Raw genomic sequence first — 22,895 nt, forward strand, 5'->3', positions numbered from 1 at the left:
ACATACATGACAAGATCCCTTATGTAACTCGCAAAGCATGGCATTAAGGGCAAGCGTTCTAGAATTTGACAAGGCACCAAATTTAAAAGCATAAGGAAAGGAAAATTAAGGAAAGCCAGTAAACAAGAATACACTCTTTTAAAACACATGGTTCTACCAGCAAATGGTGTTATGCAGAAGTTGTCTCACATCTGTTGCACCTCCAGAATTTTTAATGCTGAAAATGCATCGTGTGTGTGGTCTGAATCTCCTGTGATTCCTCACAAATTACGTATCTTCTCCTTTCATCTCTTTCTGTCAGTCCTGTCTTATTCAAGCAAAATTCTTGTCAACTGATCCTCAGTGTTGTTGCTTGGATGCCAGAATTTTAAATTGCATTAGACAAATGAGCAAATGTATGGGAGAATACATTTCTTAATTTATGCTGATGAAGAAAATATCTCCAATTCCCTTTTTTGGTTTTCTCTTACAGAAGAGAAGATAAAGATTTGCATGTTTGTCCTTAACAATGTTTAGTTATAAATATTTGCACACCTGATCAACACGTGGCTTAGGGGCTGGTGCCGTCGTCAGAATTTTGGGTTTTTTGACCACGGGGCGGTTTACACGGCACCGGGCCTCCTCGCAGCTGATGGAGTGCAACTGATGCCAAGGGGCAAAAGGATTCTTGCTCATGAGCTCGCAGGCCTCATTGAGAGGGCTTTAAACTATATTTGGAGGGAGGAGGGGATAAAACCGGGCTCACTAGAGTTGAACCTAGGGTTAGGTTCAACGTGCCAGAGTTGAAATCGATAGCCCAGCTCAGGTGCATCTACACGAATGCATGCAGCATGGGCACCAAACAGGAGGAGCTGGAAGCCATTGTGCAGCGCGACAGCTATGACGTAGTTGCCATCACAGAAACATGGTGGGATGCTTCTCATGACTGGAGTGCTGCGATGGATGGCTATAAGCTCTTCCGAAGGGATAGGCAGGGAAGGAGAGGTGGTGGGGTGGCTCTGTATGTTAGGGAGTGTTTTGATTGCATAGAAATGAAAGATTGTGAAGACCAAGTAGAGTGCTTGTGGGTAAGGATGAGGGGGAAGGCCAATGAGGCAGATATCCTGCTGGGAGTCTGTTACAGACCACCCAACCAGGATGAAGACACAGATGAGACATTCTATAAGCAACTGGCGGAGGTCTCGCATTCGCTGGCCCTTGTTCTTGTGGGGGACTTTAACCTACCGGACATCTGCTGGAAGTATAACACAGCAGAGAGGAAACAGCTTAGGAGGTTCCTGGAGTGTGTGGAGGATAACTTCCTGACACAGCTCGTGAGTGAGCCCACCAGGGGAGGTGCCTTACTGGACCTGCTGTTTACAAACAGAGAAGGACTGGTGAAAGATGTGGTGGTCGGAGGCCGTCTTGGGCTTAGCGACCACGACATGATAGAATTCTCAGTTGTGAGTGAAGTAAGGAGAGGGGTCAGCAAAACTGCTATCATGGACTTCCGGAGGGCAGACTTTGGCCTGTTCAGGTCACTGGTTGAGAGAGTCCCTTGGGAGACAGTCCTGAAGGACAAAGGGGTCCAGGAAGGCTGGACAACCTTCAAGAAGGAAATCTTAAAGGTGCAGGAGCAGGCGGTCCCCATGTGCCGTAAGAAGGGCTGGCGGGGAAGGCGACCGGCCTGGCTGAACAGGGAGATTTTGCTGGGACTCAGGGAAAAGAGGAGAGTTTATCACCTCTGGAAGAAGGGGCAGGCAACTCACGAAGAGTACAAGGATCTCGTTAGGTCAAGCAGGGACAACATTAGAAAGGCAAAAGCCCAGCTAGAGCTCAGTCTGGCCACAGTCATAAAGGATAATAAAAAATGTTTTTACAAATATATTAACAACAAAAAGAGAGGCAAGGAGAATCTCCATCCCCTACTGGATATGGCGGGGAACATTGTCTCCAAGGACGAGGACAAGGCTGAGGTACTTAATGCCTTCTTTGCCTCAGTCTTTTAATAGCCAGTCCAGGTATCCACAGGGTATTCAGCCCCCTGAGCTGGAAGACGGGGATGGAGAGCACAAGGTACTCCTCATAATCCAGGAGGAAGCAGTCAAGGACATGCTAAATCACCTGGATACCCACAAGTCTATGGGGCCTGATGGGATCCACCCGAGAGTACTGAGAGAGCTGGCGGAGGAGCTTGCCAAGCCACTCTCCATCATTTATCAGCAGTCCTGGTTAACAGGGGAGGTCCCAGAAGACTGGAGGCTTGCCAATGTGACACCCATCTACAAGAAAGGCTGGAAGGAGGATCCTGGGAACTACAGGCCTGTCAGCCTGACCTCTGTACCAGGGAAGATTATGGAGCGGTTGGTCTTGAGAGTGCTCACAGGGCATGTGCAGGACAACCAAGGGTTCAGGCCCAGCCAGCATGGGTTCATGAAAGGCAGGTCCTGCTTGACCAACCTGATCTCCTTCTATGACCAGGTGACCCGCCTAGTGGATGAGGGAAAGACTGTGGACATTGTCTACCTGGACTTTAGTAAAGCCTTTGACAGCGTCTCCCACAGAATTCTCCTGGAGAAACTGGCAGCTTGTGGCTTAGACAGGTTTACTCTTCGCTGGGTGAGGAACTGGCTGGATGGCCGAGCCCAGAGAGTTGTGGTGAACGGCGTTAAATCCGGCTGGCGGCCGGTCACAAGCGGTGTTCCCCAGGGCTCGGTTCTGGGGCCGGTCTTGTTCAATATCTTTATTGATGATCTGGACGAGGGGATCGAGTGCTCCCTCAGTAAGTTTGCAGATGACACCAAGTTGGGTGGGAGTGTTGATCTGCTGGAGGGTAGGAGGGCTCTGCAGAGGGATCTGGACAGGCTGGATCGATGGGCAGAGGCCAACTGTATGAGGTTTAATAAGGCCAAGTGTAGGGTCCTGCACTTTGGCCACAACAACCCCATGCAACGCTACAGGCTTGGGGAGAAGTGGCTAGAGAGCAGCCCGGCGGAAAGGGACCTGGGGGTGCTGGTTGACAGCCGGCTGAACGTGAGCCAGCAGTGTGCCCAGGTGGCCAAGAAGGCCAACAGCATCCTGGCCTGTATCAGGAATAGAGTGGCCAGCAGGAGTAGGGAAGTGATTGTGCCCCTGTACTCGGCACTGGTGAGGCCGCACCTTGAATCCTGTGTTCAGTTTTGGGCCCCTCACTACAAGAAGGATGTTGAGGTGCTGGAGCGTGTCCAGAGAAGGGCAACGAAGCTGGTGAGGGGTCTGGAGCACAAGTCTTATGAGGAGCGGCTGAGGGAACTGGGGTTGTTTAGTCTGGAGAAGAGGAGGCTGAGAGGAGGCCTTATCGCTCTCTACAACTACCTGAAAGGGGGTTGTGGCGACGAGGGTGTTGGTCTCTTCTCCCAAGTAACTAGTGATAGGACAAGAGGAAATGGCCTCAAGTTGCGCCAGGGGAGGTTTAGATTGGATATTAGGAAAAATTTCTTCACTGAGAGAGTGGTCAGGCATTGGAACAGGCTGCCCAGGGAGGTGATGGAGTCGCCATCTCTGGAAGTGTTCAAAAAACGCGTGGATGTGGCGCTTCAGGACATGGTTTAGGGGACATGGTGGCGCTGGATTAATGGTTGGACTTGATGATCTTGAAGGTCCTTTCCAACCTAGTGATTCCGTGATTCTGTGAAGTCTAATGCTCAGACTTGTTTCAGTAGTATAACTAAAGTTAACATACAAATTGGTTTAGATGCAGTTCATAAGAAAGCTTTAAGTAATTTGTCACCTTTCAATGATAGAGCTTCATACAGTGAAGAATGAAAATGGAGAAGTGGCAGATTATAGAATAAATAATGAAGCTTGTTTTTTAGAAAATGTGAGTATAGTTAATAGTATAATATGTTGCTATACTTGTTCAGACGTATTCAGTTATAATTGTACGTTTCTATGGTGTACAATTACACAGTAGGATTTTTTTTTCACAGTCTTCTATATCATATATTTGCCACTGTCAGATCAATTGCTCTAGCCATGTAAATTCTACATTTATGTCCCAAGACACAGGGCATTTAAGTTAGTACATTTTACTCTTTTCATTGCATGTACCATAGAGATAATGTGATCATGCAAGGCTGCTTATTAAGGTGTCCCATACCATCAAGAAGTTAGCTACAGAGACTGCTTAAAACAATCATCCATAGTTTGAAGAATAAATTGAGAAAAATGCTGTGTTAGACTATGCCTTTTCAAAGGCTATAACAGATCATAAGCAACTAACAAAATCCTTTGTCACTGTTATGTGCATTAATAAAAGGAAAAAAAAAAGAATGTATTGAAATCTTCAGTTTAGTTTCATTTCTAGCTCTCCTGGAAGTCTTTGTCATGAATCCATCCTGATGTGCTCCTGTGTATACTGCCAGCTGCCTGGTGTAAGGTAAGGCAGTTCAGCCTTACCTCACATCCCACCCTGCAGTGTGTGGATGTCTGTTGCCTGAACCTACTCTCTTTCATGGACTCTGATTATTCCTTCTAAAATAGCAGGGATTTGCCGACAGTTGGTTTTTACTTTGTCAGATTGTTTGACCATCACATTTACATGGAAGTTCTGGCATTGAGAGGACAGAGACCATTATCACAGTGGTCACATTGCTTGATTAAAATATCACATTACTTCTGAACTGTTGTAAAGCCAGGTAAGAGGGTCCTACAAGGTAAAACTAACACCTTTTGTCCTTGTGTTTGAAGTGGGGAAGAAACAGGGGAATTGGGAGCTAAAAATGGAGCAGTGGGAGATAGGAACTAGAAATCAATAAAAAGACAGTGAGAGGGAGGATTGAGGCATTAGATGGGAAAAACACACTCAAGTTCAATAAAGTAGCAATAGCTCTTTTTGGATAAAGCACCAAAATAACAAATACTCTTGGATGGCTTCAGAAATAGTTGTTTCAAATCTACTGGATGATCTTGCCATCACCCCATTTGGTGATAATGCTGTACCCAATTATTCAGAGCAGAAACTATTAAAGAACATCTTTCAGCAGCTCTGGTGCCCAAATTTGAGTGATTCTTGTCTGAAGAATTAGCTTGTTAGATTATCACTACGTTACAGAAAACTACTAGCAAATTGTATATGGATGCATGTGTATTTCAAAATCCATCACTTGATGATAGCATAAGACCACTTTCTGCCACCAAATCCTTCAGGGTGGCTTTCCCAGTCAAGACAGCTCCAGCTATAATTTCTTTCTTTTTTGACCTTGCACAAGGTTTGCCACTTCCTGCCATGTTAATAGAAGACAATTTTTTACGTGACAGTAGACTGGATTCTTCAACATGTTCTTTGGTTTTCCTTCTGGGGCAATGGTGCAAAGTACGAGAAGCTGCGTACTTCTGTAGGTAGATGTAACAGTTTTAAATCAGAGAGTCTCCCTGCAGTTTCCTTTTCCTTCACCGTTCACCATATATCTATGGCATTGAGGTGCTCTGAAAGTGCTTATGTGCTCTTGCCCCTGGAGTACTGTGGCAGGACGGTTCTCTGCAGGCAATGCCTCTGGCAATAGCCAGTTGGCACAGATTAGAGGAACTTCCTTGTGTATAACATGAATTGGAATCTGGGAAGTGCCATTAATTCATCTTCCTCTCATAGTTTTGTTTCAATTTATGGGGACAAGTTTTGAAAATCTGCACTATGCTTAATTCAGAGAAAGATTAACGGAACCTCCTGTGCAGTTCCATGAATTGCCTCTTGGAGTCGGGCTATAGAGAAGGAATGAAAGTTCTGAGAGAGCTATTTACCAGTTTCCAAGAAATTGGCATGGAAATATTTCTGGTCAACTTGTCTGTAAAAATTATGAAAAATATGATAGATCTTTCATGTTTTTTTAAAATCCCATAAAGTCCTATGTCTATGTAATGACAGCAATGTGACAGATATTCACAGCACTCCTACATTCCTCCCCCACTGCAATTAATCACGCAATTTCTTTCCACCCTCACAACATTTGTTCTTTCCTTTCTTAGCTAGCTGCAGTGTGCCAGTCTGTGCCAGCACTGAGTGTAAATCTGGTGTTCAAAGAGAGTTCTAAGTCCTGAAGGTGGACAAAAATGGATTCTCTTATGTCAAAGTAGCAGCAGTCTGCCACAGTTGAAGCTGTTGGTTTCAACATATTTACTGAGAAGCAGCCACAACTACTGTTCTGCTCAGTGACAAACATGGTTACGGGTAGAACCTAGGTACTGCATACGTAAGTTGCTGTGGGACAGAAGAGGAAGTTGTCTGGTTTATCTTACCAGAATTGCTGATTCTGATTTCTGATTGAGTTCTGATTATCTGTGTGCATATCCAACAGTTTTGGCTTTTACAGCTTGTATTCAGAAGGGTTGTAAGAAACATGTAAGTTAAGTCTGCTTTTATTTTTGTCTTACAACATTTTAAATAATTTAGAAATTAGTCTTATAGACATATAGGCATTTGGTATACAGAGACCACTTGACTTTGGAAAACATTTATTTGTAAGTAATTTTTAGCATCAAGTAATAAGTATTGTCTAATTTAACATCAACAGGACATATTTTAAGTCATTCAGATCAGAGAAAATAATTTTCTTTTGACTATTTCTAGACTACTGGTAGTTGCTTAATATTGCTGTTGCTTAGTAGTGAAATAATTTTGGAATGCGGAGGATTTAGTTTGCTGTGCTTATCCTTATATGTGCGTTACTTCAGCCACTCATTCTTTTGAAGAATGTATAGATGAGAAGTTCATTCTTCAAGTGACTGCCCTGGGACTGAAACTCTGGCTGATAAATAATATGGACACCAACCTGGAAATTAATTAATTAAAAGGGGAATTTCTTTGTATGATACTGAATGAAATGTTGTTTGATCAAAAGGAAGCATTTCAATTAGAAAAATTCTAATTCCATTTAAAAAAAAAGTTTAATATTAAAAATAATGTGATAAAGTTTAAAATCTAAACTTCTAATTTGAAAAACAAAACCCAAAATATTTCTTAAATTCTTTTGAGCTTTTGAGAGGTGCTGTTTGCCAAGCTTGATGCAAATTTATGAATATTTTAAATGGATACAAATCTATTTTTCCATAATTACTACTCTGAAAATTTTCAATAAGCTCTAACCAAGACTTCATTCCATAACAGGAAAAATCAGTAAAGATGTGTCAGATCAGTTATATGATTCCAAGTCTGAAGTTGTAAAAACCAAAGCTGTTTCCCTAAATTATAAAATTTTTTGTTCAATCTTATATAAATGTTATTTTTTAATTTGATTGTGGGCTTTTAATTTTTTTGTCACATTTGCAACACTCTCATGGTTTCCTTTAAAGCCTTTGAATAAAAATGTATTTTTGTGAATTGAAACTGTGAGTCTCATGTATAATTGCTTCTTGTCAGAAGCTGGATTTAAGTGCCACCCCACACCCTTGCCCCAAACCAGTGACAACAACAAAACCTGGACAGAAAAAAAGCTTTTCCTTGAATTTCAAGATAGAAACTTGTATTATGAGTTCTTAAATACTTATAAAACAATCCCTTACTAGGGGATTGTTTTACTAGTAACAAACGACTGAATGCAATTTTAAAGTAGCTTGCAACATGGTCAGCTAAACTAAAATGTGCTCAAAGATGAGAATGGAGATAATCCAATGTATTTTTTGAGGTGTCTGTCACTTTTTTTCCCCTGAGAATTTACTTTTTTTATTTTAAAAGGTGAAGTGTTACTTTTACCTGCTGCCTTGCCTTTTCCATCTCACTAGTCATATATTGAAGAATGTAATGTAATGTGAAGGTGGTTTCTGGTTTTCTGTTTCCTTTCCTTTTTCATACTTTTAAATCAAGATTTCATCCATATTTCTGCTCTAATGCTAGTGAAGAAAAATAATATATCCTTGTAGAAAAGAAACTTGCAATCTCTTTAGTAAAACTGAATTATTTTAAAATCAGTAATTTCAAGCATCTGTTTTCCAACTTTCAGGGTTACAAAGCTACAAAGGGTTAGATAATATAGTAGGTTTGTGTTCTCTAATGCAAGATGTCATTTAATTTGTAATAATTGCAAAACCACTGTATCGGCTGGTTAAGGTAATCTACAAAAATTATGTCTCTATGACTTAACACAGTGAAAAAGGATTTAAAAAGAAATGGCTTCGATTCTGTTTACTTTGCAGCATTTGTCCATCTTTGTCATTTCCTTCCCTTGTCTTTGTTAATTCAGTTATGATAATAATTGAATATAATTTCTGTACTTCTTGAAAATTTGATTTGGATTTATGCACTGAATTTCTGTGCTAAAACTGTCAATCTTGGGGTCATAAATACTCAGTAGATATAAAGCGGGAAAATTGCAACATATAGAGGAGTTTTAAGTTTATTGTGAGATTTTAAGTTTATATAAATAATTAAAAAGATTATGAGATTAAGAAAAGGTAAGAATTGCCATTAAATAAAAGCAGGGCTGAAAATGATGAGTAGCCTATATTTGTATGCTCTTAACTGAGTGTGTTCCTAATAAGATGCATTTGTTAAGAGAATTGAGATCTGGACACGTATTAAAACAGTGCTATTTAATGATAGAACAGATTCAAAGTGTCTAACTGTACAGAATTCTACTACTGGCAATACTTTTTTCCATTTGAAAAAACTGGTAAAAGACATGATTTCAAAAGATTATTTTCTTAAGGTTTTTACGTTTTTCATTTAGTTTAAATTATTGTTACAAACTGACAGCTTTAGATGTAATTGCACTAAACGAGAAGGTAGTATCAAATCATAGAATCATTTAGGTTGGAAAAGACCTGTAAGATTATCGAGTCCAGCTGTAAACCTAACACTGCCAAGTCCTCCAAATCAAATGAAGAAGCCTTCCATACTGAGTTCATGTGATAATGAATTATGTGGTTTGGTGGCTTTTGTGGTGCTTTTTGGTTGGGTGTTTTTTTTGGTGAGGTGTGTTTTGGGTGTGTGTGGTTTACTGTTGTTGGTTGTGTGTGTGTTTTGAGGGTTTTTTTGTCCTGTTTTGTTGTTTGCTTGTTTTTTTTGGTGGTCTTTTTGGTTTTTGTTTTTAGAATGTGGAGTTGCAGAATAACCATTAATGCAAAACAAAGGCTGGTGCCATGCGTTTAAGTAATCCAATTCCTGCAGTTATATGTCTTCTGGTACAGACCATGTGGCTATTCAGGAATTCATATTTCTGTAAATTCAGTATGCTGTGTAGGCAGTAAATAGAGGGGAAAAAATAAGAAGAAAAACAATTTGTCAGATAAAAATGTAATCTGAAATAAACCCTAGCAATTTAGGACAATGATCTCTGTTCCAATCTTAACATGGGCAAAATCCTTTTTGATTTTGATTTGTGTTGAATAAGGAGTGCAAGATTTAGCTCTTGAACAGATATACATTCCTGTACTCAGGTGTGGTACAAATATTTTAGGACATGTTACTGTGTTTTGAAAAACCCTAAAGTGTAAAGGGATGCTAAGATAAAATAGAAATGTTATTATTCACTGTGGGATTAGTTATTTCTAATACGTTTTTCTTTATTCAAGAGATGTGACATTCTGTCTATAGTTTAGATTTATATATTTGAGTACTGAAAAGTTTTTGGTGCCTTTCTTTATAACTCAATAAAATTATTTTTTCTGTTGAAGATACTTTATGTTGAATTCAGTTCTTTCTGTTGAATCTCCTTTGCTTGCATCTGACCTTTATTTATGTTGATTTTGCTTCATTTTTTCATTTACCATGCTGTTCAGTTTTTGGATGCCAGGAGAACAAAGGTTTGTCCACTATTTGCAGTCAATTTATTTTTCAAAATTCAGTATTGCTTATTGTGGTTTTTTTTGTTTGCTTGTTAGAGATACAGTAATCCTGTTTACTAAACACATTCATAGCTTTAATTGCCAAAAGAAAATACAAAACCAACCAGCCCCAACTCAGCTCTTCCCCAAAGCCCCCTTCAGTTACAGTCAGTGCTTTGATTGACTTTATAAACACCAGTACTGTGCTGAGTTACATGAAGGGCAGAATTACCTTTAGCTTATGAAGTAATTTAGAAAACATGGAATACTGGGTCTTTAGCTTTATAGGTACATATTGACTCTACTAGTGGATGTGTCACTGCCTAGTGTTTGAGCTTGTTGTTTTGCCTTTCTTTGCTATTTATTTCACCTGTAGCTGACACTCTTTTGTGTGTGTGTGTTTTTTTTTTTTCCTCCTAGAAGCACTTGAAAGATATCATTACAGATATTGTCACATGCATTTGCTATTTTATAAGGTCATTTGATATTCTTTCATCACTGATTCTGATGATTTTTTGTAACAGGGTACAACAAAAGTTTAATCAAAGACTGATCCTACCTCCAGGTCGTAAATTGATTTTTTTTTTTTTTTTTAAATTTTTTCTTTCTTTTATTTATTGCAGCATTTGCAAATGACAATCCAGGCACTTCAAGATGAACTTAGAACCCAGAGAGACCTTAACCATCTTCTCCAGCAAGAAAGTGGAAACCGAGGGGCTGAGCATTTTACTATTGAGCTCACAGAGGAGAATTTTCGAAGACTTCAAGCAGAACATGATAGACAAGCTAAAGAGCTCTTCCTGTTGAGAAAAACACTAGAAGAAATGGAGCTTAGGATTGAAACACAAAAACAAACACTAAATGCCAGAGATGAATCAATAAAAAAGCTGCTGGAAATGTTACAAAGTAAAGGTTTGCCATCTAAAGGAATGGAAGATGACAATGAGAGAACACGAAGGATGGCGGAGGCTGAATCTCAGGTTAATCATTTAGAAGTGATTTTAGATCAGAAGGAGAAGGAAAACATGCATCTTAGAGAGGTAAGGAAAAATTTATTTGTTTAAAAGATATTGGCAAAGTACTTGCTGCAGTTTTAGAAATATACTTCAGAGTGTTTAAGTGTTTTCTTTTTCTGCTCTCACTTTTTCATTAAAAAAAGATGACATGCATTTGTTTTACATCTGTAATAAATACACAATAAGACTATATGACTTTTGAAAGCCAGTATAAGACATTATGGAAGAAAAGTATTGTATTTGGGACTTACTGTCCCTGACATTGTTGCTTTGTATTTTTGACAAATCAGTGTTTGGCAAATGAAGACTAGAACTACTAAGAGGGAATTAACACCTGCTGGTGCTGTAAACTAAATAGTCATGAGTGTATGGTACTTTTGTGTTTGATTTTATACCCTTGTGTTTGAAATGAGTGTTTTAAAATGTTTGCCTTCCATAGTAACAAAGTCTTCTGCCTATGTGCATTGCTAATATATTTTTGTGTGTGATGCCCCAGCTTTTTGGGAAAATATACCACATAATGTTGCCACATTAAAACACTGGAGTGATGGCTGCACTGTACTCTGAGAGATCCTTAATTTGACCCCAAGACCACCTGCACCAGCTGCCCACATCACTTGTGAATGCATTTTTAGGACTGGATTTGGGATGATTGAATTAGTACAATTGAAAGAAAAGTTGTCAAGCCCATCTGCCCCTCTGCAGCCCATCAGCATTATCATGTGACTAGTCTCAGGCAAACAAGACTGTGAGTCTTTCTTAGAAAGACCTTGTTGCTTCCTGCTAAGAAGGGTGAAAATTGCAGGGAGATTGAGTACAAGCTACCCACAGTAAGAGGAATCGAGACAAACAGATCTGTTTCCTTAGAAACAGTGTAGTATGATTGAACTTTCAGTCTAGTAAAAACACCAATTTTGCCTGATGGATCAAATCATGAATAGTACAAGAGCATAGAAAACTATTATTGGCTCCTGTATATCACTAAACATATGAATGCTAGAGATCAAGAACAGCTATTTACATGGACAGAATGTTGTCAAAATATTTTCCTTGCTATGGGCAAATTCTTCTATATTTAGGCTATGGCTACTTTAGTTTTCTTATTTCTTCCTTTTTTTGTTTTCTCTAACCTAGAATATGTATTGAGGACTCAGTAGTATCTGATATATTTCAGTAAAGTTTTCTTGTGAAGGTGTGGATCCTGAATATTTCCACAGGCAGAATTTTAATTAAAAAGTGATGCCACCCATTAATGAAGACTGAAAGTCAATGGATCCTGAAAGGAGTTGCGTAAGGAATTAATGATATTGAGCTTGTGATGAGGGAGGATTGTGGGAGAAGTTCTGCAAACCAGCAAACAAGTTTCTGGATTTAGATCTGCTATTCTCAGAGTAGTACATACAGTCTCTTTCAAGGATGGATGATTTGCTATTTATGATATGTTTTGTTATGTGATTGTTTGTATTTCACCTGTTGCACCAGTAACACTTAAGTTTTTGAATCCTAATTTGGGTATGTTGGACATGAGTAAACTTACAGTGGAAATTTGAAGGTTTCTAGTTAGCACAGTAATCAAGAGTAGTGAGAGAAATAGAACTAAATAGAACTTGAAAAGTAGATAAAATGTAAGCTTCCAAGTCAAGTCCTTGGGCATCCGATTTATTGGTTAGTCCAAGGAATGCTGAAAAGAGATCATGTTGCTACTTACAGACTGTGCATGTTTCTTCTATATTTATAGTGAATTAGTTTTAGGTTTCAGACTTCCCCCTGGGCTACCCTCAGGGTCCAGGAAAAAAAATTTCTCCCTCAATTTATACGAGAATGTAGAGGTTGTCTGTCTTCTGGAATACTGCAAGCATAGAATGGGGTCTACTGCAGTTTCTGCTTATGAAATGCTGATATGCCTTGGTAACAGGTCAAGGTTTAAAAATTTACTAAGTTTGCTGTCTGGAATCTGTCCTGGTCAGATTGATAGGAACTATTAGGAGATTTTGGCTAACAATTTCCTTGATATTATAAGAATTCAGGACTTTGGGTGAAGTTTCTCTCCAGCTTTCTTCCTGTTGCACACGGTATTTATGGGGTTTGATTTTTTAAAACTTTTTTTTCCCTGCATATTTGAAGTTTGTTGGATGTATGATCTGTAGGGTGTATGAACTCTTTAGAAACTAAATGTTTTGTAGATGCCTTTTTTCCAGGAATCTGGAGTTGATTGTTCAAGTGGGCTCTTGGAAAATGTCCTGAGATTCAAATTTTGTCTTTTGCTTTACGGGAAGTTGTCTGCATGCTTTGGGGGAATATCAGATATGTATATTTTAATCAATTTGTTAGAAGTCCAAATGGATCAACTTTTGATCTTCATGTGTAGCTTGGCAAGTTCCTTGTTGTTTTGCGGTGCTCGTCTGAATTGCTGTCACTGCTTGTAGTCTTCATCCTGCACAATACAGTTTTCCAACATGATAAAACATGAATTAGTGTGTTGAATCTTCTGCAGTAGTCTCCTCAGTGGATTGATAGTTCTATTTTATTTTATTTTTTAATTAGTGTTTGTAAGTTTTCATTCTAACTGTGTAAATGACCTTGCAGAGTTACTGGCTTTTTTTTCCCTTGAGAATGTTTTAAATATAAACTGTAACTTGGATATGTTTTTAATTAATTCCATTCATGAATTATTTAGTATTCACTCAAGTTGTGTTAATCTTTCTATATCTTTAACAAACTATTTTTCATTTTAGAACTTAATCTAAAATATTCTGCGTTCTGTATTTTTACAGGTTGGAGTATAGAGCTCATGTGTTGAGTGTATTTCTGAGAAACTAGTGTATTGACAAGCGTAACATACTGTTTGATCAAATCCTGAATACTTGTTTCTGTTTTTTAATTAGTTTTGCTATTTGACTTTCTTCCACTGTACTTCAAGTTAAGGAAGATAAATGTCTTTGTAGCAGCACATTAACTTATTCAAAGCACAGTTTTCTAGTGTGTCAATTTACCCTTATAATAATAGATTCTCCAGTGGAAAGAGTACTATCTATGGCGGGGAAAAAAGCTGAATAAGGTGGAAAAAAATAACTGAGGACTACTGATTTTTCTACAGCCTCAACATTACATTAAAAAGTATTTATAGATAGGCTTCTCATAAGATGTGCTGTTGGTGTTTGGCTTAAAAATACTTTCAATCTGAAGTTTTTCAGTTCTTGAAATCTAATTGTGTGCCATCTTGTTACCTTTTAAATCGTAGCTGGAGAATGGCCAAGTCTCATACGTATTTTGCTGAGCTTTTGAACACGTTTTCCACTAACACAACCATATCCTTCTCTCTTATGCTGTTCATTTCTTAGTTCTTTAAAATAGTGCCAGAGCTGGAATTTGTCTTCTATTGTGTTCATTCACAGTTTTTTAGATCTTTCAACATAGTGGAATAGAAAGCTAATGGATAAGATGCAGAAGAAATTGATTCTGTTATTAATAATAACCGGTGGGTGGAATTTTGACCAAACCGGGAGAATTAAACTAACATGCTGTGAGAGAAATGGAAGCAATTGGTCATGAAACACTGGCAGTTAAGGACAACCTCTACTACCCACCCATGTCTCCAATGGCTGTCAATTCTATCTCCTTGACCTGCACCCCCCTGAGCACTGATCATACTAAGAATTGAATAGTAAGGGATATGTTCTTTGTTATTCCAGAGCTGCTTTTGTCTAGCTAGTAATTTTTTTCAAAGTTTACTTAACTAGGTAGAGAGAAATAACTTTTCCTGTTGTCCTTCAGTCTGTACCAGTTTGTCAATTATGAGATGTTTCTTGTATTCATTTTCTGCCAATTTCATGTCACCAGAAACTGATATCCTTCTGTTTTGAGTCAAAATAATTTGCTGCATATCCAAGAATCATGTAAAAATTTCTCTTTTTTTAAGCCATTGATTGTTTCTTTTTTCCCTGTGAATAGCCATAGCTGAATTTAATTACATAGCTGCCTTCAAAGAACTGGAATTTCTTCAGGCCTTAGCTTATGTTTCTTAGAAAAGGTGCAGGAAAGAGACATACAAATAGCTGGTGTACCAGAGGCATAGGAATAACTCTGGAAAATATAACAACCTATTCTTTCTTTGTTTTCATATTCTTAGCAAATTTGGACTGACTTTGGCATGTTGACTGCCTGGCCCTCAAAGGTTGTACCTTTCTGCAGTGTGCAGTCACAGAATCACTAAGGTTGGAAAGATCATCAAGTCCAACCATTAATCCAGCACCACATGTCCCCTAAAACATGTCCTGAAGTGCCACATCTATACATTTTTTTGAACACTTCCAGAGATGGTGACTCCATCACCTCCCTGGGCAGCCTGTTCCAATGCTTGACCACCCTCTCGGTGAAGAAATTTTTCCTAATATCCAATCTAAACCTCCCCTGGCACAACTTGAGGCCATCTCCTCTCGTCCTATCACTAGTTACTTGGGAGAAGAGACCAACAGCCACCTCACCACAACCCCCTTTCAGGTAGTTGTAGAGAGCGATAAGGTCTCCCCTCAGCCTCCTCTTCTCCAGACTAAACAACCCCAGTTCCCTCAGCTGCTCTTCATAAGACTTGTTCTTCAGCCCCCTCACCAGCTTCGTTGCCCTTCTTTGGACACGCTCCAGCACCTCAACATCCTTCTTGTAGTGAGGGGCCCAAAACTGAACACAGGATTCAAGGTGCGGCCTCACCAGTGCCGAGTACAGGGGCACAATCACTTCCCTACTCCTGCTGGCCACTCTGTTCCTGATACAGGCCAGGACGCTGTTGGCCTTCTTGGACACCTGGGCACACTGCTGACTCATAGTGAGCTGGCTGTCAACCAGCACCCCCAGGTCCCTTTCCGCCGGGCTGCTCTCTAGCCACTCCTCCCCAAGCCTGTAGCGTTGCATGGGATTGTTGTGGCCAAAGTGCAGGACCTGGCACTTGGCCTTATTAAACCTCACACAGTTGATCTCAGCCCATCGATCCAGCCTGTCCAGATTCCTCCCAGTCTATTGCATCTTTAAACTTTGTTTCACAGAGGCAAACTTGTGAATGATGGGTTTACTCAAGTTCTGTGTTTGAGTCTTAGGAGTGGCAAAATTGAGGCTTACTGTACAAGAGGAGGTAGAGGACACTTCATCTCAAGTTGGAATCTTGCTCTTTTACAGGAATAGCAAAGAATGTCAGTGTCTGTAACGGTCATTAAAATGTTGGGAAATAAGCTATGCAAAAAAATGAGATTAGATTTCTTTCCATGTATTAAGGAATTTAAAATCTAGGCAGCAAGGTTTCACAAGGATAGCTAGATTCACAGCTTTGTGATAGTTATAACAAAAGTTTCTTGAGTTGCTGACTCGCAATGCAAGAAACAACAAATAAAACTGTGATTGAGTATCAAAATGTGTGAGCATGTGTTTCTGCTTCAGTTTTGGAGATGCAGCCTATTGAGCAGAGAATGTTGAGCTCTTTTCCATGGTTTCTGAGACGTGCCCAGTTTGCACTGAGTTTTCCATCACCGAGTTAGATTGGATCCTGTGTCTGTAACTAGTGAACCTCAGTCAAATATTTTTGTTAATGTTTTTTCAAAGATAACTGAGTTTTATTGATATTTTCTGAGACAAAATGATACAACGTTTGCTTTGATAAGGAAGTAATGTATCCTATATGGAATAAAGTGTTCTTTGCAAATACATACACATAAGAAAAAGGGCATTCTTGGGCTGGGTAGTCTCCCTGTAAGAATGTTAATGGTTGAAAGAAATCTGTCTTGAAGCCATATTGTCATACCATGGCATTCTTCATGTTCAGAATTAAATATCATGAAGATCGCTAAATATACGTTCCTTTCAGAAAATACAAGATTCCTGCCTTAAAGTTTCTAAATTGGTTATCGCATGTCTCTTCTAGAATTTTAAATAAACGTGTTTTTTTTTCTCTATAACTTTGGGAGAACTGTAGGTAATATGGGCATTTTATCATGTGGAAATCTAGCACAGATGTTTGGTATTACTTTTTTTAAACATAGTGACCACACATTATTTACCCTAAGTACCATTAAGTATTTTTTTATTATTGCTATTAAAAACTTGCCTTAGGCAAAGTCCCACTAAATCTCTAGTAAAGTCAAATGTTAAAATTCCAGCAAGTATTTTATTATATATACATATACATATATTACACATGCCCTCTCTATATAACATACAGTTTCACTAAAACAGAATCTGAGATCATGCATGATTTTATACACATTTTAACTCTTATCTTGAATGTATTCTTAAAATAATGTTGTTGCACATAGTTTAAAGCTACAGCTTTTTTGTATTTAGTAGAAAGAAGAAGAACACAGCTTCTTTATTATAATTTAAAGTGTACTTTTAAACTTTCAATTTTTTTTTTAAAACTTGCTCTATCTTTGAACTCAGCTTGGTCAAATAATGAAGGCTGCTGATAGGATTTGAACTGCCATCATGAATTAGTTATTGCATGTTTTTAAAGTTATTAATGGAGCAAAGTTCCTTCTTCCACTGTGAATAGAACAGATGCTTTACAGACTTTTGGTGTTTACTGTAAATGTCTTACACTGGAGCCAGTAGTAATTTAGTAAGGAAATACTTTATCGACACCAAACGTTCCGTCCCTGAAGTTAGTTATATAGATTAACAACCATTCTAGACTGAACCTCTTTATTAGGTTCATTAGTGCCTCTTTCCTTTTATTTCTCCTGGCTCAGCTCAAAATATTAACCTAATCAGTTGCTATAAAGACAATTGCTTTCTAACAAAATATCAGTAGTAATATATGTTTTTAAGTTCACCCCTTAAGTATACAGAAGGACTTTGCGATGTTTGCAGTCACACCAGACATGAGAAAGTAGACAGAACCTCATTATGCTCTTGAGAACAGTTATTTCCTCTAACATAGCCCATTCAGATTTTGTTGTGCCCTATGATATTCTTGCCAGGATGCTTGGTTGCAATAGTTTTTTTGTAAGTCTTAGAAAGCTTTGTTTACCTAGCAATCAGTTTCTTTCAAGACAGGATTGCTGTCCTTGACAGCATCACCAGCAGCCTGGAATCTAGAATATGAGAAAACTCTCAGTTTCAAACTGGTATGTCTCAGTAGCAAAGAAATTATTTTAGGAAGAGGGGGGAAAAAAGTCAGACTCATGAGTAAGCTGAGTTTTCTCTACCTTTCAATACGTTGAGGTGATAAGCATTGATTCTGCCAGCATTCCTGGAAAGTGCATACCTTTGGAAGGTATCTGGGGACTGTCTTGAATTGCTGTAAAACTAGTATTGTCCCCAGAAGTGGAAACACTATCTTTGCAGGGCTATTTGCTTAGTTCACACATTTACAACTTTCAGGCTGCTTGTAAACATTTTTGAGACTAGCCGATAATGCAACAGAGGAAAATGGTCAATTTTGGTTTCTATCATAGGTTTTGTTTCCTTTCATCTTCTCTTTATTATCTTTTAAAGTCTCTGTTCTGTAAACATGCTACTACTCATCTCTGTGACAGTAACTTTGTTACTCTACAATGTAATTAATTTTCTCTAGCTTCATCTTGTCCTTGTTCATAAGAATGATAATAGCTTACATATGTGACTCACAGCTCTGACGTGTTGATGTATTTTCACAGAAAGAATCAGAGCTGAATTTGCATGGAAGAGGGAAGTTGATTATCCTTGAATTCCTATGTATACTTTTCTACTTTAGACTCTTTCCTAAGTGCAAGATATACCCAGAGAGTACTTAAACCATGGAATAGAGTACCCAGGGTTCTTGAGGAACCTTACTGGGCTGAAGAGATACAAGATACAGATTGGAAATCCCACAGAATTGATGCTCATAGCACAGTTTATTCTGCTTGAAGTGTATTTGAAGGTCACATTATGTACCATCTTCAACACTCATTTTAGGAATATTTTCATTAGTAATTCTGTTCCCGTTAGATAATCCATGGCTGAGACTTTTCTTAGAAACAGTCCTTAGAAAAAGAAGAAACGTCTTGGAGGGACTATGAAAGTTTGCTGCTCCTACTGAAATTGAACCAGACTGAAAGTGATTATGCATCCCCTTAGTTGCTCTGCACAATGTAACACCTTGACAGTGCTGTCCGATAGAAGCCGTGTTTCCTAATCATTTGATCCATTCAGGGAGAAGTCATATTTCTACCTTCTTAGAGCCTCTTTAAAAAAAAAAAAAAAAGAGAGAGAGGTAAAATGCATGGTGCTATGTTGTCCATATCAACTATAATGAAAATAAATAAAAGGAGGAAAAAGAAACATCACTGAAAAACAAATACAGATACCAAAACAAAGTACCAAATTATTTAAGATATAGTTTTATTGTACACATAGCTCATCATAAATAATGATTATCTCTTGCATTTCACTAGGTTCAGTCAACTCAAAATTAAGGAAATACTTCACAGAATAGCATGCATGTGTCTTCCAGGACTTCAGCACCCTAAATATAATAAAAATATTGATCTGTTCACTGATCTGTGTTGCTGATAATGTTTGCATGCCTCACAGTTTATTTTAAACGAATTATCTCTCAGTGTCTTTCTTAGTGTAATACTGCTCTTCTATAGTTGAGGAAAATGACACAAAAGGTAAGTCAGCAAACTGCCCAGGTTTTCTTGGAAAAATCAAGTAATGAAGCCGGGAGAGGGATCTGCATGTACCCTTCCACATACATTCCGTGACCACTGGTACTCATTTCAGTCCAACTGCAGTAGTTGAGAAAGGAGTGTCTTCATTCAAAGATTTGCATTTAAAGTAGACGAATGTATTTTAACATGCTAATGTGGCTTAAAATATGAGCTACTAGAAACTGCTGTAAGCAACTGTGTTCAAATCACCTTAAGGAGGAGACAGCTGGAAATGAAAAGGCTTAGCAAAAGGGTAGTGCTGATAGTTGTGTGAAGAGTAAGCCCTGTATAGAGGGTTTTCAGTTCTTAAATTAAGATCAGCTGAGTACTAGGGGTGGAAGAGTTGCCATTAGATGTGAGATTTCTAGAACAAACACAGCTCCTTCTAAGCACCCTGTTTCAAGCCAGCCAGACCTGGGGAGTTTATCAATTACCAGTTTTGCCTAGTGCAAAGCAGTCAGTATTTTGTGTATTTTTGAAAATTCAGACGTATCAATTCAATTCCAGGTGTGGGTAAGAGTGTACATCCTTAACATTTGATAACTTTCTGTTGCATCACAAGCTATCTCTTGAGGGGAAGATCTAATATTCTGAAACGCCATTGCTGTCTATTTTCCTTCTATCATCTACAGTCTTTCATAGTCTTGTAAGCTCATGCTGGCCTATTTTCTAGTAAAAGAAGTGTAGACCTGATTACATAGTATTAATGGAGGTTCTGGCTATTCTTTACATATTAAAAAAAAAGGTTCTCAGGATGAGGTCAAAGAATTAAGGCTTCAGTTAAGTGGTTTGTTACTCATGTGCTGAATTATTGTTCATACTTCTCAAACCACATTCCTCTAATCTTCTGCTTGCACTGGACACTTGGCAAATAATGTGTCCCATTTTTGCTGACTCCTACCTGTATTACATACTGAGGTACAACTGACTGAATATACTGGGGTTTTTTTCAGCTTCCTTTGGGGCAATAGCCATTGGACAATGTTTAAGTCAGGATATAAGATATCGTTAGTTAATGATATTTTATGGCAGATGCTGTCTTCTTACTTAAACATTACAAAGAATTTAAGACCATACTATTAAGCAAGCATCAGAATAACAGTCATGTTTGGTGCATTTACTGCGATTTAAAATTACTAACCTTCAGCCAGTGGATGTAAAGGATTGGTAACATGCTTATGAGGTGGACCTCAAACCTGAACCAACTTTTTTATTCCTGATATACTGTCTTATAACACCCCAGAAGGAAAATTGATCTAAAAAATTATTCTATCATCCATTTTAAATGAAAGCTGCTGTTGAATCTTTTTATAACAGTGATTTCCCACTTTATGACTATTTCCAGAAGAATACTGGAAGAGACAGAGAACCCGAATAATTTGTTATTGTTAAAGTTTCTGTAGACTGGCATCTCTTTTACTTACTGCATCCTGCATCATCTCACAAGAAAACCTTAGAACTTGAGAGGAAAATGAGGGTTTTGTAAAGTAATAGGTTGAGGAACACTCGCTGTTCGTCTAAAAACTCTGAAGATCCAAGAGCAGAGCAAGGTTAGCAAACCCTGTTTTGTCACTTTCAGGGCTATTCTTCTAAATTCTAAAACAAAATTACTATTTCCAGCGCATCATATGTTTTAGCTAAGTTGAGACTCCTTTGTCTTAGGAATCATGCAGTCTTTTACCTGTACTAAAAATCCGGGTATGGGTAGTCATGAGCTTGCCTTCCAGAAAACTGCAACAGGCTAGCCGCCTGCCAGAGACTACATATACACGTGTATGCATGTGTATGCATGCATTTATTCCTTTGAGTGGATGTAAAGAACCAAAAGAAGATAATATGTTTTGTCCTCTTAAAAAAAAAAAAAAAAAAAATCCACACCCCTCCCTGGGACAACTCCCCTAAAAAGGAAACACAGCTTTTCCGTTGCTAAACTTGTACAAATCTTAAACTCTGTGTAGCAACATGAGTTTTGCCTTTGTACATGCAAGGCCTATCTCAGTAATAAAAGTGGAAGTGTATTATAGGCAGAAGAATATGGCTAATAATGTAAACCCTTCCTAAAGTTTCACCTGAAATTCAGTTTGATGAAGGAAAAGTGTAATATTAGATTAAACCATTTAATGAAACAAGATTTCTGATTTAGTGAACAGATGTAAATTTCTTGTTGAAGGTCTGACCCCTTTCTTCAGAAAGAACATAGAACCTCTGATCTAGTGCAACTGGAATTTAGCTAGTCACTAATTAGCTGATCATATCCTAATTTTGTAGAAGTATTCACTGGCTTGTGAGATAATCTTGATTACAGGTCACTTTTTTCTGTCGGCAGCTTGAGTCTGATAGTCCAACATGATGATAGAACTCTCAGTATATTTATTTGAAAATACAAAATTTGATAAGTATGAATATATTCTATCTCACTGTAAAGATTTGGTTAAAATATTGATGAATAACCCCAATGTGCTCTAAAAGACATATCCACAGAAATTATGGATATGTTTGAAAGTACTGAGGACCAAATCCTGTTTGTGTTTTTTTCGCAAGTCAAATGAGGTCAATGGGATTAACTGAGTTGAGTTAAGGTGAATAGGATTAGATTTGAAAGAGTAAATGAATCCAGACTTGATTACTGCATGGTAACTGCTTGGTTACACTGGTTGGAAGGAAGTAGTTCACTGTAGCTTTTCTGTAGATGAAGCTGACTTCATCTGCTTGGTTTATCTCCATTTAGCAATACATAGGTCATCACATTCGTATGTAAAAGTATTTTGGTTGCTCTTCAGGTTATTTTCTTCTCCCTGAAACATAAAGCTTTGCAAAACAAACAAAACCACCCAGACTTTTAAGAGCCATTTATATATAATGAGTATATTTAGAAAAGTAACTGATTCTGTGTGTTCTTGTGACTGTCATTTCCACGATTAAGGACAGTATTAATATAGGCAGTTATATGAACTCAGGGGACTGCTTACTATTATGCATATCTGCAGGGTTAGGGCCCTTGCCTGTTCCTTCTACTTTCATACAAAAGACTTGAGCAATATTCCTGCTGGTCTTTTAATAACACTTCGCAGTTCTTGTTGAAAGAAATGAAGTGATAAATAGAAACAATATGTGATCCAGGCAAGTGTGAATTGGACATGTTTCCCTATTTACTGAAAGAGGAGTGCATATGCAATACCGTATTATAGACTGTAACAAATTATCAGTTTTTTGGGGGCATAGAAAGACAAATCTGTAGTATTTCCTGCTCCGTAGACTCAGGAGGTGTAAGGGGCATATCTAGTATGTTCTTTATTGCTCTGCTTTTTACACAATTTACTTGAATTTATTCTTTTTAAAGACAGAGTTTGTATTCTTTCCTGAACACTTATGACACTGGAAGATTTTGTACATAGTCCAAGTTCCACTGATGTAATTCCGAAGAAGAAAAATAATCTAATAATTGACG

The 22,895-nt window shown here is 38.1% G+C and overlaps 1 protein-coding gene across 1 annotated transcript in view; it reads left to right on the forward strand.

Annotated features, from left to right (window-relative positions):
• The window catches only part of ERC2 (ELKS/RAB6-interacting/CAST family member 2), a gene marked incomplete at both ends in the record, with an annotated part of 440,763 nt that overhangs the window by 47,861 nt on the left and 370,007 nt on the right, over positions 1-22,895 (forward strand). The window contains one exon of the mRNA XM_082004800.1: positions 10,398-10,814. Coding sequence (XP_081860926.1) covers positions 10,398-10,814 — 417 coding nt within the window. The remainder of the gene's footprint in view (positions 1-10,397; positions 10,815-22,895) is intronic.

Source organism: Phaethon aethereus, assembly GCF_964289735.1.
Source record: "Phaethon aethereus genome assembly, chromosome: 11".
Classification (NCBI taxonomy): domain Eukaryota; kingdom Metazoa; phylum Chordata; class Aves; order Phaethontiformes; family Phaethontidae; genus Phaethon; species Phaethon aethereus.